Source organism: Chiloscyllium punctatum, chromosome 20 (assembly GCF_047496795.1).
Source record: "Chiloscyllium punctatum isolate Juve2018m chromosome 20, sChiPun1.3, whole genome shotgun sequence".
NCBI lineage: Eukaryota > Metazoa > Chordata > Chondrichthyes > Orectolobiformes > Hemiscylliidae > Chiloscyllium > Chiloscyllium punctatum.
Genome location: NC_092758.1, coordinates 40,465,802 through 40,479,611, shown reverse-complemented (window position 1 = coordinate 40,479,611; position 13,810 = coordinate 40,465,802). Strand labels below are relative to the sequence as shown.

General features: G+C 42.1%; 1 protein-coding gene across 3 annotated transcripts in view; it reads right to left on the bottom strand.

Annotated features, from left to right (window-relative positions):
* LOC140492061 (testican-1-like) overlaps positions 1–13,810 on the bottom strand; it is a 538,140-nt gene that overhangs the window by 160,756 nt on the left and 363,574 nt on the right. For all 3 annotated transcript variants that reach the window (XM_072590727.1, XM_072590726.1, XM_072590728.1), the window contains one exon: positions 12,112–12,226. In XM_072590727.1, coding sequence (XP_072446828.1) covers positions 12,112–12,226 — 115 coding nt within the window. The remainder of the gene's footprint in view (positions 1–12,111; positions 12,227–13,810) is intronic.

Below are 13,810 nucleotides of genomic sequence, written 5' to 3'. Positions count from 1 at the left end.
GAGGATGCAAGGATCTAGCACAGCTTTAGAGGATTACAGGCTTGCTAGAAAGGAGCTCAGAAATGGATTGAGGAGAGTCAGGAGGGGGCACGAAAAAGACTTGGCAAGAAGGATTAGGGAGAACCCAAAGGCATTTTACTCATACGTGAGGAATAAGAGAATGCTCAGGAAGAAGGTAGGGCTGATCAGGGATAGCGTAGGGAACTTGTGCGTGGAATTTGAGCAGACGGGAAGCCCTAAGTGAGTTTTTTGCTTCAGTTTTCACTAAGGAAAGGGACCTTGTTGTGAATGAGAACTTTGAGGAGCTGGAATGCAGGCTTGGCCAGATCATGATTGATGCAGTTGATGTGCTGGAAAGTTTGGAAAACATTAAGATTGATAAGTCCCCAGGGCCAGGCCAGATTTATCCTCGGCTGCTCTGGGAAGCGAGAAAGGAGGTAGCTAAGTCGCTGACAAAGATATTTGCCTCCTCACTCTCCACGGGAGTTGTACTGGAGGATCGGAAGGAGGCGAATGTTGTTCCTCTTTTCAAGAAGGGTAATAGGGAAATCCCTGGCAAATGCAGACCAGTCAGTCTTATGTCTGTGGACAGCAAAGTTTTGGAAAGAATTTTGAGGGACAGGATTTATGAGTATTTGGCAAAGCATAACGTGATTAAAAGCAGTCAGCATGGCTTTGTGAGGGGCAATTCATGCCTCACAAATCTTATTGAGTTCTCTGAAGAGGTGACAAGACAGGTGGGAAGGAAGATGGACAGGTAGGACCGTTCAAGAGGACAGTGCCGAGGTGAGAGGTTGGGACTGGGATAAGGTGGAGGGAGGGGAAGTGGGGAAACTAGTGAAAGGCACAATGATCCCTATAGGTTGGAGGGTCCCAAGATGGAAGAAGAGGTGTTCTTCCTCCAGGCGTCGGGTGGTTCGGGTTTGGCAATGGAGGAAGCTAGGATCTGTATATCCTTGGCGGAGTGGGAGGGGGAGTTAAAGTGTTCGGCCACGGGGTGGTGGGGTTGTTTAGTGTGTGTCCCTGAGATGTTCTTTGAACTAATCAGCAAGTTGACATCCTGCCTCCCCAATGTACAGGAAACCAATCGGGAGCAATGGATTCAGTAGATGGCATGTGTGGAAGTGCAGGTAAATCTCTGTCAGATGTCCGCCTTGGGAACCTCCAACCACACAGGATCGATGCAGATTTCACTGGGTTCCCCATTTCCCCTCCCCACACTTTATCCCAGTCCCAATCTCCCAACTCAGCACTGCCCTCTTGAATTGTCCTATCTGTCCATCTTCCTTCCCACCTAACTGCCCTACCCTCCTCTCTGACCTATCATTTTCACCCCCACCTTCATCTACCAATGCATTCTCAGCTACCTTACCCCAGCCCCACCCCCTCCCATTTATCTCTCTATCCACTTAGCCCACAAGCTTATGCCCGAAATGTCAACTCTCCTGCTCCTCGAATGCTGGCTGACCGGCTGTGCTTTTCCAGCACCACAGTTTTCAACTCTGATGTCCAGCATCTGCAATCCTCACTTTCACTCAGTTATGGCAGACTAATTAGGAACTGGCAATAAATGCTGATGGCATTCACAGAGTGAATTTAAATTTTCATCTTTGGAGATATGCCATTAACACTGATATTTAATGAATTAAGTTTGCAATTTGGCAATGAGGCAGAATCAAAGTGAACACATGCAAGATGGAATTTATGAAGTTACATCAGCTGTAACTCCACATGAGACTGTCATAAATATTGTTCATTTTTGAACTAGAACTAGAACAAATTCAATGCAATAAATCATAAAAGTTAATCAATTTTATTTCAGGCACAATATAATTTTTAAAAACTTTTTGTTATAATTATCAAGCCTAATTGAAAAATTTCCTCATTTTGGTTATGATCTTTTGTTGCAATATTTATCGCTCGTCAAATAAACACCGTGCGGGCAGATAGGAAGATAACTGTTTCCAAGCTCAGACATTGCGATATATAAAAAGAGCAAAGGAAGAATAAAGAACATTACAGCATAGGAAAGGCCCTTGGCCCTCCAAGCCTGCACTGATCTATATCCTCTATCTAAACCTGCTGCCTATTTTCTGAGGATCTGTATCCCTTTGCTCCCTGCCCATTCATGTAACTGTCTAGATACATCTTAAATGAATCTATCGTTCCTGCCTCTACCACCACTGCTGGAAACACATTCCAGACACCCACCACCCTCTGTGGAAAGAACTTTCAACGTATATCTCGTCTAAACTTTTCTCCTCTCACTTTGAACTCATGATCCCTAGTAATTGATCTCGTGACCCCTAGTAATTGCCTCCACTTTGGGAAAAACTTTCTTGCTATCCATCCTGTCCACACCCCTCATGATTTTGTATGCCTCAATCAGGACCCCCCAACCATCTTCTTTCAAATGAAAATAATCCTAATCTACTCAACCTGTCCTCATAGCTAGCCCCCTCCATACCAGGCAACATCCTGGTGAACCTCCTCTGCACCCTCTCCAAAGCATCCACGTCCTTCTGGTAATTTGGTGACCAGAACTGTACGCAGTATTCCAAATGTAACCAAACCAAAGTCTTAACATGACCTGTCAACTCTTGTACTCAATACACAGTCCGATGAAGGAAAGCATGCTGTATGCCTTCTTGACGACTCTACTGACCTGCATTGCCACCTTCAGGGAACAATGGACCTGAACACTCAGATCTCTCTGCACATAAATTTTCCTCAGGACTTTTCCATTTACTGTATAGCTCGCTCTGGAATTGCATCTTTCAAAATGCATCACCTCACATTCGTCTGGAATGAACTCCATCTGCTATTTCTCTGCCCAACTCTCCAATCTATCTATATTCTGCTGTATTCTCTGACAATCCCCTTCACTATCTGCTTCTCCACTAATCTTAGTGTCATCTGCAAACTTGCTATTGAAGCAACCTACAACTTCCTCCAAATCATTTATGTATATCACAAACAACGGTGGTCGCGATTTGGAAATGGAGGTGTTCGACTGGGGTGCACAAAGTTAAAAATCACACAACACCAGGTTATAGTCCAACAGGTTTAATTGGAAGTACTAGCTTTCGGAGTGCTGCTCCTTCATCAGGTGATTGTGGGGAATAAGGTTGTAATACACAGAATTTATAGCAAAAGTTCACTGTGTGATGTAACTGAAATTATATATTGAAAAAGACCTGGATAGTTTGTTAAGTCTCTCATCTTTTAGAATGACCATGTTGGCTTCAGTTCTTTCATATGTAAATTGCAAAACATTTTTTAAAAGTTACATTCTCAAGTGAACTTTAACACTTGGTGTCATGTCGAAGATTTGAATGGAGCTGTTTTTGTAAGGTGTGTTCAGGAGGGTTTCCTAACTCAGTACGTTGACAGGCTGACGAGGGGAGAGGCCATTCTAGACTTGGTGCTCGGAAACGAGCTGGGGCAGGTATCAGATCTTGTGGTGGGAGAGCATTTCGGTGATAGTGACCACAACTGCCTCACATTCTACATAGCTATGGAGAAGGAGAGGATAAGGCAAAATGGGAGGATATTTAATTGGGGAAGAGGAAACTATGATGTGATTAGACATGAGTTAGGAAGCATGGACTGGGAGCAATTGTTCCATGGTAAAGGCACTATAGACATGTGGAGACTGTTTAAGGAACAGTTGTTGCGAGTGATGAATAAATATGTCCCTCTGAGACAGGCAAGAAGTGGTAAGATAAGGGAACGTTGGATGACGAGAGCGGTGGAGCTTCTCATCAAAAGGAAGAAGGTAGCTTACATAAGGTGGAGGAAGCTAGGGTCAAGCTCAGCTCTAGAGGATTACAGGCAGGTGAGGAAGGAGCTCAAAAATGGTCTGAGGAGAGCCAGGAGGGGGCACGAGAAAGGCTTGGCAGAACGGATTAGGGAGAACACAAAGGCATTTTACACTTATGTGAGGAATAAGAGAATGGTCAAAGAAAGAGTAGGGCCAATCAGGGATAGCATAAGGAACTTGTGTGTGGAGTCTGAAGATGTAGGGGAAGCCCTAAATTAGTTTTTTTGCATCTGTCTTTATGAAAGAAACGAACTTTGTAGTGAATGAAACCTTTGAAGAGCAGGTGTGCATGCTGGAATGGATAGAGATAGAGAAAGCTGATGTGCTGAAAATTTTGTCAAACATTAAGTTTGACAAGTCGCCAGGCCCGGACCAGATTTGTCCTCGGCTGCTTTGGGAAACAAGAAATGCGATTGCTTCGCCACTTGCGAAGATCTTTGCATCCTCGCTCTCCACTGGAATCGTACCTGAGGACTGGAGAGAGGCAAATGTAATTCCTCTCTTCAAGAAAGGAAATAGGGAAATCCCTGGCAATTACAGACCAGTAAGTCTCACGTCTGTCATCTGCAAGGTGTTAGAAAGGATTCTGAGGGATAGGATTTATGACCATCTGGAAGAGCATGGCTTGATTAAATGCAGTCAACATGGCTTTGTGAGGGGCAGGTCATGCCTCACAAACCTTATCGAGTTCTTTGAGGATGTGACTAGAAAAGTTGATGAGGGTTGAGCTGTGGATGTGGTGTATATGGACTTCAGCAAGGCGTTTGATAAAGTTCCCCATGGTAGGCTCATTCAGAAGGTCGGGAGGAATGGGATACGGGGGAACTTAGCTGTCTGGATACAGAATTGGCTGGCCAACAGAAGACAGCAAGTGGTAGTAGAAGGAAAATATTCTGCCTGGAAGTCAGTGGTGAGTGGTGTTCCACAGGGCTCTGTCCTTGGGCCTCTACTGTTTGTCATTTTTATTAATGACTTGGATGAGGGGATTGAAGGATGGGTCAGCAAGTTTGCAGATAACACAAAGTTTGTAGGTGTCATTGACAGTATAGAGGGCTGTTGAAGGCTGCAGCGGGACATTGACAGGATGAAGAGATGGGCTGAGAGGTGGCAGATGGAGTTCAACATGGATAAATGCGAGGTGATGCATTTTGGAAGGTCGAATTTGAAAGCTGAGTACAGCATTAAGGATAGGATTCTTGGCAGTGTGGAGGAACAGAGAGATCTTGGTGTGGCAGGTACATAGATCCCTTAAAATGGCCACCCAAGTGGACAGGGTTGTTAAGAAAGCATACGGTGTTTTGGCTTTCATTAACAGGGGGATTGAGTTTAAGAGTCGTGAGATCTTGTTGCAGCTCTATAAAACTTTGGTTAGACCGCACTTGGAATACTGCATCCAGTTCTGGTCGCCCTATTACAGGAAAGCTGTGGATGCTTTGGAGAGGGTTCAGAGCAGGTTTACCAGGATGCTGCCTGGACTGGAGGGCTTATCTTATGAAGAGAGGTTGACTGAGCTTGGACTTTTTTCGTTGGAGAAAAGGAGGAGGAGAGGGGAGCTAATTGAGGTATACAAGATAATGACAGGCATAGATAGAGTTGATAGCCAGAGACTATTTCCCAGGGCAGAAATGGCTAACATGAGGGGTCATAGTTTTAAGCTGGTTGGAGGAAAGTATAGAGGGGATGTCAGAGGCGGGTTCTTTACACAGAGAGTTGTGAGAGCATGAAATGCATTGCCAGCAGCAGTTGTGGAAGCAAGGTCATTGGGGACATTTAAGAGTCTGCTGGACATGCATATGGTCACAGAAATTTGAGGGTGCATACATGAGGATCAATGGTCGGCACAACATTGTGGGCTGAAGGGCCTGTTCTGTGCTGTACTGTTCTATGTTCTATGTTCTATGTTCTATGTCATGATCCCTTTTAGCCCTCTTAATTCCTCATTTCAGATTGGTCCTACATTCCTGATATTATTCCAAAGCTTCACCTCTTTTCAGTTGCCTGGACTATGCTTCCTTTTTCCTCTTAGCTAGTCTCACAATTTCACCTGTCATCCATGGTTCCCATATCTTGCCATTTCTATCCCTCATTTTCATAGGAACATATCTCTCCTGCATTCTAATAAACCTCTCTTTAAAAGTCTCCCACGTACTGAAATGGATTTCCCTTCAAACAGCTGCTCCCAATCTACATTTCCCAACTCCTGCTGAATTTCGGTAGAGTTGGCCTTCCCCCAATTTATCACTCTTCCTTTAAGGCCACTCTCATCTTTGTCCATGAGTATTCTAAAACTTATGAAATTGTGATCATTGTTCCTAAAGTAATCCCCTACTGAAACTTCAACCACTTGGCCGGGCTCATTTCTTAATACCAGGTGCTGTATGGCCCCTTCCTGAGTTGGACTACTTACATACTGCTCTGGAAAACCCTGCTGGATGCTCCTTACAAATTCTATTCCATCCAGACCTCAAACATTAAGTGAATCCCAGTCAATGTTGGAAACATTACAATCTCCTTTCACCACCAACCTGTTGCTCCTACATCTTTCTATGATCTCTCTACATATTTGTACTTCTATTTCATGTTTGCTATTGGGAGGCCTGTAGCACAATCCCAAAATTGTTACTGTACCCTTCTTATTTCTGAGCTCTGCCCATGTTGCCTCACTGCTTGAGTCTTCCATAGTGCCCTCTTTCAGCACAACTGTGATATCCTCTCTAATGCAACACCTGCTCCCTGCCTACTCTTCCCCTTAGTCACACTGACTTCATTATCTAGTTCTTTACAGGCTTTAGTTACTACCTCCTTCCTGCCCACTAACCTCCTCATGTAGTTCCCATCCCCCTGCCACATTAAGTTTAAACCTTCCACAACAGCATTAGCAAAAGCACCCCCAAGGACATATATCTCCCTTTCTCTAATATCTCTGTAAAGTGTCCTTTCTTGTTAAGAAAAAAATTAGGAAATTTTAGAAGAAAAACTGGCTTTACTTTTTTGCCTGAATATTAAATGCCACAGATATCATTTGGGAATAAAGAACTAGATTTTCAATAAACATGAACTATATCCCAAATTTTCATTATGAGAATCTCTTTCTCATGCCAGAATAGCAGAAATGGCAAAGATCTGGCTTTAGAATGCCACTTCCCATTTTTATGGAGATGGACTGTGTTTCAGTCATCCATGTTTCACAGCACATGCTGGCCATTTGAATCATTAGATGCCTCAGATGAAGTGGAATGTTGGTAGCTTTGGCGTATGAAATCCAAAGTGTGTTGCTTAGGCCTGGTAAGAACAGACTGAACTTAATGGATTTGTTCGGATAGCCAGAGTAGTCCTTGAAAGGGAAGGTAGTCCATTGGATCTATCAAAAGTGTCAAGAGATCCTGTCAAAGAAAGCTGTCGAGAAACTTGTCAATAGCACCTGCCAAAGGGAGCTGTCAAGCTGTGAAAGAATTTAGAAGCTTTGCGTTTAACATATCTGGACTACTTTTATTTTCCTCTGTCCATTGATACAATCTTAAAGGTTTCCATTATTGGATTAGTTTTACATGATTGACTTTACAACCATCCATTATCATAGTAGGGTACCTGCAATTTGTCCATTTGCCTGACATCTAAAAGACTGTTTGTTGGGGGACAATGCCTTTCAATACTTGCTATTCTGTCCACTTGAATGAAAAATTTGTTGTCATGTCCTTTATTTAACTAAGTGCGTGTAAATGTAGCAACAGAATAAGAATTTGTTTTCAATACATGAAGTCTCTGACAGAACTTCATTTTATCTCACCTCTGCATGGGTCTGAGGTCTGCCCATGCTAGATACTAGGAAAGTTGCAAGGTAGGTATGGGCAGAGGATAGTGGGTGCAGAGCATAAGTTGGCATATTGGCTAGAAAGAATCCTGAAGTAGGCATAAAGAGGTTGGCATGAAGAGCATGAGGGTGCATAGTGTTAGCATGCACAGTGGTGTGAGGAATGAGGTCTGCAGTAAATTGTTTTCTGTTATTACTGCTTTACTAAACTTCAATAGAGTTCAGAGGTCACCTAGACAACCTGCCAGGGAAGCTCATTATTCCAGAATGAAACTCCAACCACCTGGGTCACTCTTTCTTGGAAAATTTGCTGAATATGTTCTCATCTTGAATGCAAAAATCTCAATCTATGTTTTATTTGCCTTAGTTTGGATGGATGTAGAAAAATAACTTTGAAGATAGCAGATGCATTGGTTTTGATCTTCCAGACTTTTAGTTGCCAAGGATCAGAATGTGTCAAACATAAACAATTTTAAAACTGGAGTAAATGAGAAATAGTTATTGAAATGGGAGGCCAGTTGGCTGAAAACAGGAGTAAATTCTAGAATTTATTATTAGGATTATGGTAATAGTGAGTTTAGGAAACTTCAGTGTGATAAAGTAATGTCAACACAAATTTATGAAAGAGAGATCATATTTAACAAATCTGTTAAAACTTTTGATGCTGTAACAAGATGAGGGGAAACCAACACATGAGTTTCAATTGTATTTCCAAATAGATGGCATGAATTGAAAATTTGGAGTAGAACAAGAGTGGAAACAGGGAGCAGAAACAACTGGCTCATGTTCAGGTTGGATTCTGTAACTAGCTGTAACTGCAGGGATCAGTAATTGGGCCTAAGCTATTTCCAATCCATGTTAATAACTTAGATGCATGATCAAACAAAAAAAAACAGAAAAAAACTCGATCTAAGATCAAGGGCTTTTGTGGCCTCTGCACCAGGTGAAGCAATATTCAAGTCCCACCTGCTCCAGTAGTGGGTAGTAACATCTTTGAACAGGTCCATGAGGAAAACATAAATGTAAGACCAAGAAAAAAAAAAGAAAAAAAAAATGTAGATCCAAGAACTAGGGCTCTTGTGGCATAGTGATAATGTCCTTACCTCTGAGCGAGATGACCTATTTTCAAATCTCATTTGCTCCGGAGGCGCATAGTAACATTCCTGAATAGACTGATTAGGAAAAATCAAGATGAGAGATTTCTGTGTGACGAACTGAGATTTGCTAATGATAGAGCTAGACGGGAATGTAGTCATTGTTTTACCTAGATGGGAATGTAAGTGATCAAGACACTACGAAGGGATAGTTACAGATTGGGCTAGTAGGGAAGATCATGGATGGCTAGAGTAAACACAGATCGTGCTGGAGAAACTCAGCAGCTCTGGCAGCACTTGTGGAGAGAAAAGCAGAGTTAATGGTTCAAGTCTGATATGAAGCTTCTTCGGAACTGAATGAAGTTGAATTTTTTAAAATACTTTTGACAGAAGCTGGGTGGGTGGGTGAGCAGAACACATGGTGTGAAGACCCAGTGCCAAAAACAAAGGGGTTGCAAATTGCAGTGAAAGAGAAATAGTGTTGCAAAATGGATGTAATTGAAGGTGGGAAAAGGAGACAGTGGGTCCACTCTGCTGAGACCAAAGTAACAAGACACAAAAACAATATAAGCCCTTGGTCAGGAGGGCCGTGGGGGCATGTAGAGAAAGGAGTAGACAGATGTAAGAGAAATGGAGCATAGATATCATGCAGTCAGACTGTGAAGTTCTGAAGTTTTGGACTTCAATATTGAGTCCTGGAAGCTTTAAAGAGCTGCAAAGTGATTAATTAATCTGCATTTGGTCACACTAATGGAAAAAAAGACTGCAATATGGTCAGAGAATGCAATAGATTGAAAGAAGTACAAATTAAATGCTGCTTCACTTGAAACTTGTGTTTGGAGCCTTGGACAGTGAGGAGGGAGGTGATGCGTGGGCAAATGTTGCAGCCCCCACGATTGCATAGGAAGGTGCTGGGGGTGTGAGGAAGTGTTAGGAGTGATGAAGAGTGCTCACGGGGAACGGCAGAGGAAACAATAAATGGAAAACAATGGCCTGAGTCATTGAGAAGTGGCAATCACTGTCAGATCACCTTTCAATTCCTTTGCTGTCTGCCACTTTGGAGATCCATTCTAGATAATGTGGGGTCAAAAATCTTGGGCAGAAATGCAAACTGGACCCAAAATGTAACTGCTTCTTGATAGTGTAGATTACTGGGAGAAGACAAACCCCATCCTTGTTTATGACAGGAGCTCCCCTATCTGGTAAATAAGTTAAATGTCCTAAAAGCTTGTTTGGAAAGCTGCAGAGAGTAGGTAAGTGTGTTAGGGGTAGGGTGGGTAAAGAGGATTGGGCTGAGGGCTAGTCAGGTCAGGTTAAAGGATGAATAGGGTATGCTGCAGAGATAGAGCCAAAACGTGTGGCGCTGGAAAATCATAGCAGGTCAGGCAGCATCCGAGGAGCAGGAGAGTCAACATTTTAGGCAAAAACATAAATTCAAACTCCCTTAAAGGTACAGTACATGCCTTCAACTTTATAACATTATCAATCTGCAAATCCATCCCACACAGGTCAGTTGCAGTTGGTAAGAGCAAGAGGGATTCCTGGCATCAGTTCTATGACAGAAAGAAAGCTGTACCTTGTAGCATTACTAACCAAAAGGTCCAGATTGCAACATGTATGAAAGAATGCATATTGTCACAGCAACTTCGAGTATTTGAATGACTTGTAACAGACCACTTCAGGGCTGAAGGCATTAATGTGTTTTGAAGCTCTGGTAACCATTCATAATGAGGCCATTAGGCATCTGTATAAGTGAGAGTAGGCTGAATTGATCAGGCATCTGTGTTATCAGATTGCCTCGTTATGAATACTGAGCCAGACCCCAAGACACACGTTTGTCCTGTAAGAGGTCATTTACACAATTTGGATAGGATTGCTAACTTTGTTTAACTAACTGTTGTATCAGTTTGTAATAGGTTTATCTGTCACTGAAGTTAATTTTCAATACCTGTTTGTTTATTTTGACAATTTTAAGAAATCTCAAGTAGGATGCTGGTTTTGTTTTCAACAAGATTTTCACTGCCTGTGTTTGATTAATAGTTTTGTGTAAATATAAGAGGATAAAAAGAAATTTTGAACATCTGATTGCTTCCTATTTATTTCATGAGCATTTCAAAGACATGCCAGTGTTATTTTATGACTAGTTTATGCACAAAGTAAATTCTGAAAATGTGCTTCAAAGGCTTAAGAGATGTTAGGACACTAAACCAATGTGAAAATGAAGCCAAGTATTTATATTTGATTCTCCATACTATAGAAATACTTTATTCACAGGAGAAAGTATTCCAAAGCATTTAGGGGATCAGTAGTTCAGTTGGCTGGATGGCTGGTTTTCAATGTTCACTGATGCGAGCAGCATGGATTCAATTCCCACCTTACTGAGGTTGTCAAAAAGAACTCTCCTTCTCAACCTTGCCCCTTACCTAAGGCAGGTAACCCTTAGTTAAAACCACCACTGGCTATCTCTTTCTAATGAGAGAGCAGCTCTATGGTTTATTTGGACTGAAGCAACTATACCTTTATCCTTGAATGCATTTAGTCCTTCCTTCAACAGTTCAAGTCAATTTAATTATCACTTACCTTTTAAAGACAAAACCCTGTGATCAATCACTGCATTGAAATTACATAAAAGTCATTAGAAACCATTAAGTTTTGACAGTTGTCGTGAGAAAGTAATTTTAAATTTATTGGCAAACTGTTCGTGACTCCAAAGGATGCTTCGGCCAAGGCTCACAAACTGACTTACTGGGCAGTGTCCAACAGGCGTCTGGGCAGGGAAACCTGGAGCAGACATTTATGTCGGGGCCTGAAGTGTATGCTGGGTTGCAAAGTGCCACATTTCCCAAACGAGGAGAAATGGCAGGCAGTGGGAATCAGAAGGCAAGTATAAAAATGCAGACCAGCATTCCCCCTGCTTGTTCTTCAGTCTGTGTGCATGCAGGTATTGTGAAATGAAAATTCAACTCACAATCTCAGAATGAAGAGTCACCATTTCGCACTGAGAAGAGAATCAGAGGTTAATAGATTTTAGAGTATTTTGAAAACTCAAGGATATAAAGATAATATTGAAAGGTGGATTTGAAGCTGATCAGCCATGTTCTCGTTGAAAGGCAGAGCAGATTCAAAAGAACAAACTGTATGGTATCTCTCCTCAGTAATAATACAGTCCAAAAAGCACAATTGGGTTCAAGGAAGGAGAGACCTGGCACCAATTTGATTCCACTGACGACATTATTTTTGATTTTGGTGTTTAAATCCACTCCAACTATTCTTCCTACTGAGTGTTCAGTTTCAATTATCTCATCTATAAACCACTCTGCAGGTGTATTTCCAATGTTAAGTGTGCATCCTGTAAATGCAAGCTGTTAGAAATCCTTTCCCACCTGTGCATTAGCTGCCTGCGATTAACACAAAGCGCTGTTTGGTAGTCATGGGTTACGCAGACTTTGTGTTGACTGCATTTCATCTTCAGACATGGGTCTTTTGTTGGATCCAGGGCTAAGAAAAGAAAAACAAATAACAATTAAAGTTACATAAAATCATTCAGCGATTTTGACATACAATTCTTTGTTGGGGCTGTTTAACCCCTTGATAAAATCCTCTCCTTGGAACATGATGTGACATCTCAGCCCCTGATAAACCAAATAACATTTTTGGAAGTGGTGAGAAAATTCTGTTTCCTAGGGTCCATGCTGACAGGCAATCTGTCTCTTGATGCAGAATTCGATAAACACATGGGAAAACAGTATTTTTTTTTAGACAACACATGAAATGTGCATGGACTAAAATCAAGCTGTCTCTTAGGACCAAGATTCAAAGTCATGAGATTGTGTTCTCTGTATCTTGTGCAATGGTCATTGAAACAATGTGACTTGGCTCTCAAGGAAAAAGAAGCTCACAAACTTTAATCTCTGCTTGCAGCACACTATGGAATGCAGCTGAACCTCAAAGGTAAAGCTCCCAATTATATTGGCACTCGTCAAATAGAAGTGTCTCAGATAGCTCAGGCACACTCACAGGATGACAGACAATTGTATCACTTATGATTTCTGTATGGTGACATATGCAGAACCAGATAAACTATAAGGTTGCTTACAAATGAAGGGCCGACACCTTGATTCATGTACCTGGAGACATATCTGGGACAGAGAAAATGGTGACAACACCTTTGGGCTAGCGTGTGTCACTATGATGGCCAGTGGCTTGACAACTGGTACCAATAAAGAAAGCAACCACTGGCGATGCCACCTGGTGATCAGGTCATATTGTTAGATAATGCCTCTACTGGATCAGTCTATTCAACCATCAGCAAAAGTGCGCTATATGAAGCTATCCCACGCCAACAGGTTCAATTTGTTATACGTCCATGACCTTATGCTCATGGAAGCCAATTCTTTAAGAATCGATTCTGTTGCAATAATGTGGCAATATTCCTTCAAGATGCTAATGGTATATTTGTTAGAATGAGTTGTCAATAATATATCGGTAAAAACAAGGACTGCAGATGCTGGAAACCAGAGTTTAGATTAGAATGGAATAGAGCCTGATGAAGGGCTTTTGCCCAAAACGTCGATTTTCCTGCTCCTCAGATGCTGCCTGACCTGCTTTGCTTTTCCAGCACCATTCTAATCTAAACTCTGTCCATAATATATGCACATTAAACTTTCAATTAAAAGTTTGAGCTGCTATTGAGACATGAATGTTGATGCGGTCAGTACACTACACTTTACATATCCTCACCATCTTACAAATCCACTGCTCCAGGTCTCCCCCAGTGAGTTTGGGATAGGGTCACTTCATTGCACAGCTGTGTGACAGCCTTTCTGCCTCCACCTTGATTAAGCCACCAATTGCTTGTCAATGTATGAGTGGCACAAGATGCAGCGGTTTTCTTAAGAGAAGTGATGCAGGGGACTCACTGATAACTTAGATCCCTGCATCACCTCCGGGAGATTCTGCACACAGGGTTGATGTTTACGGAGGCAAGTTGCTCACCCACCAAATGAAAAGCCAGCAGCAGCCATACACTGTCTCTTTTAAAAGCAATTTGCAGGCCAGTAGTCGGCCTTCCTTTGTGATCAA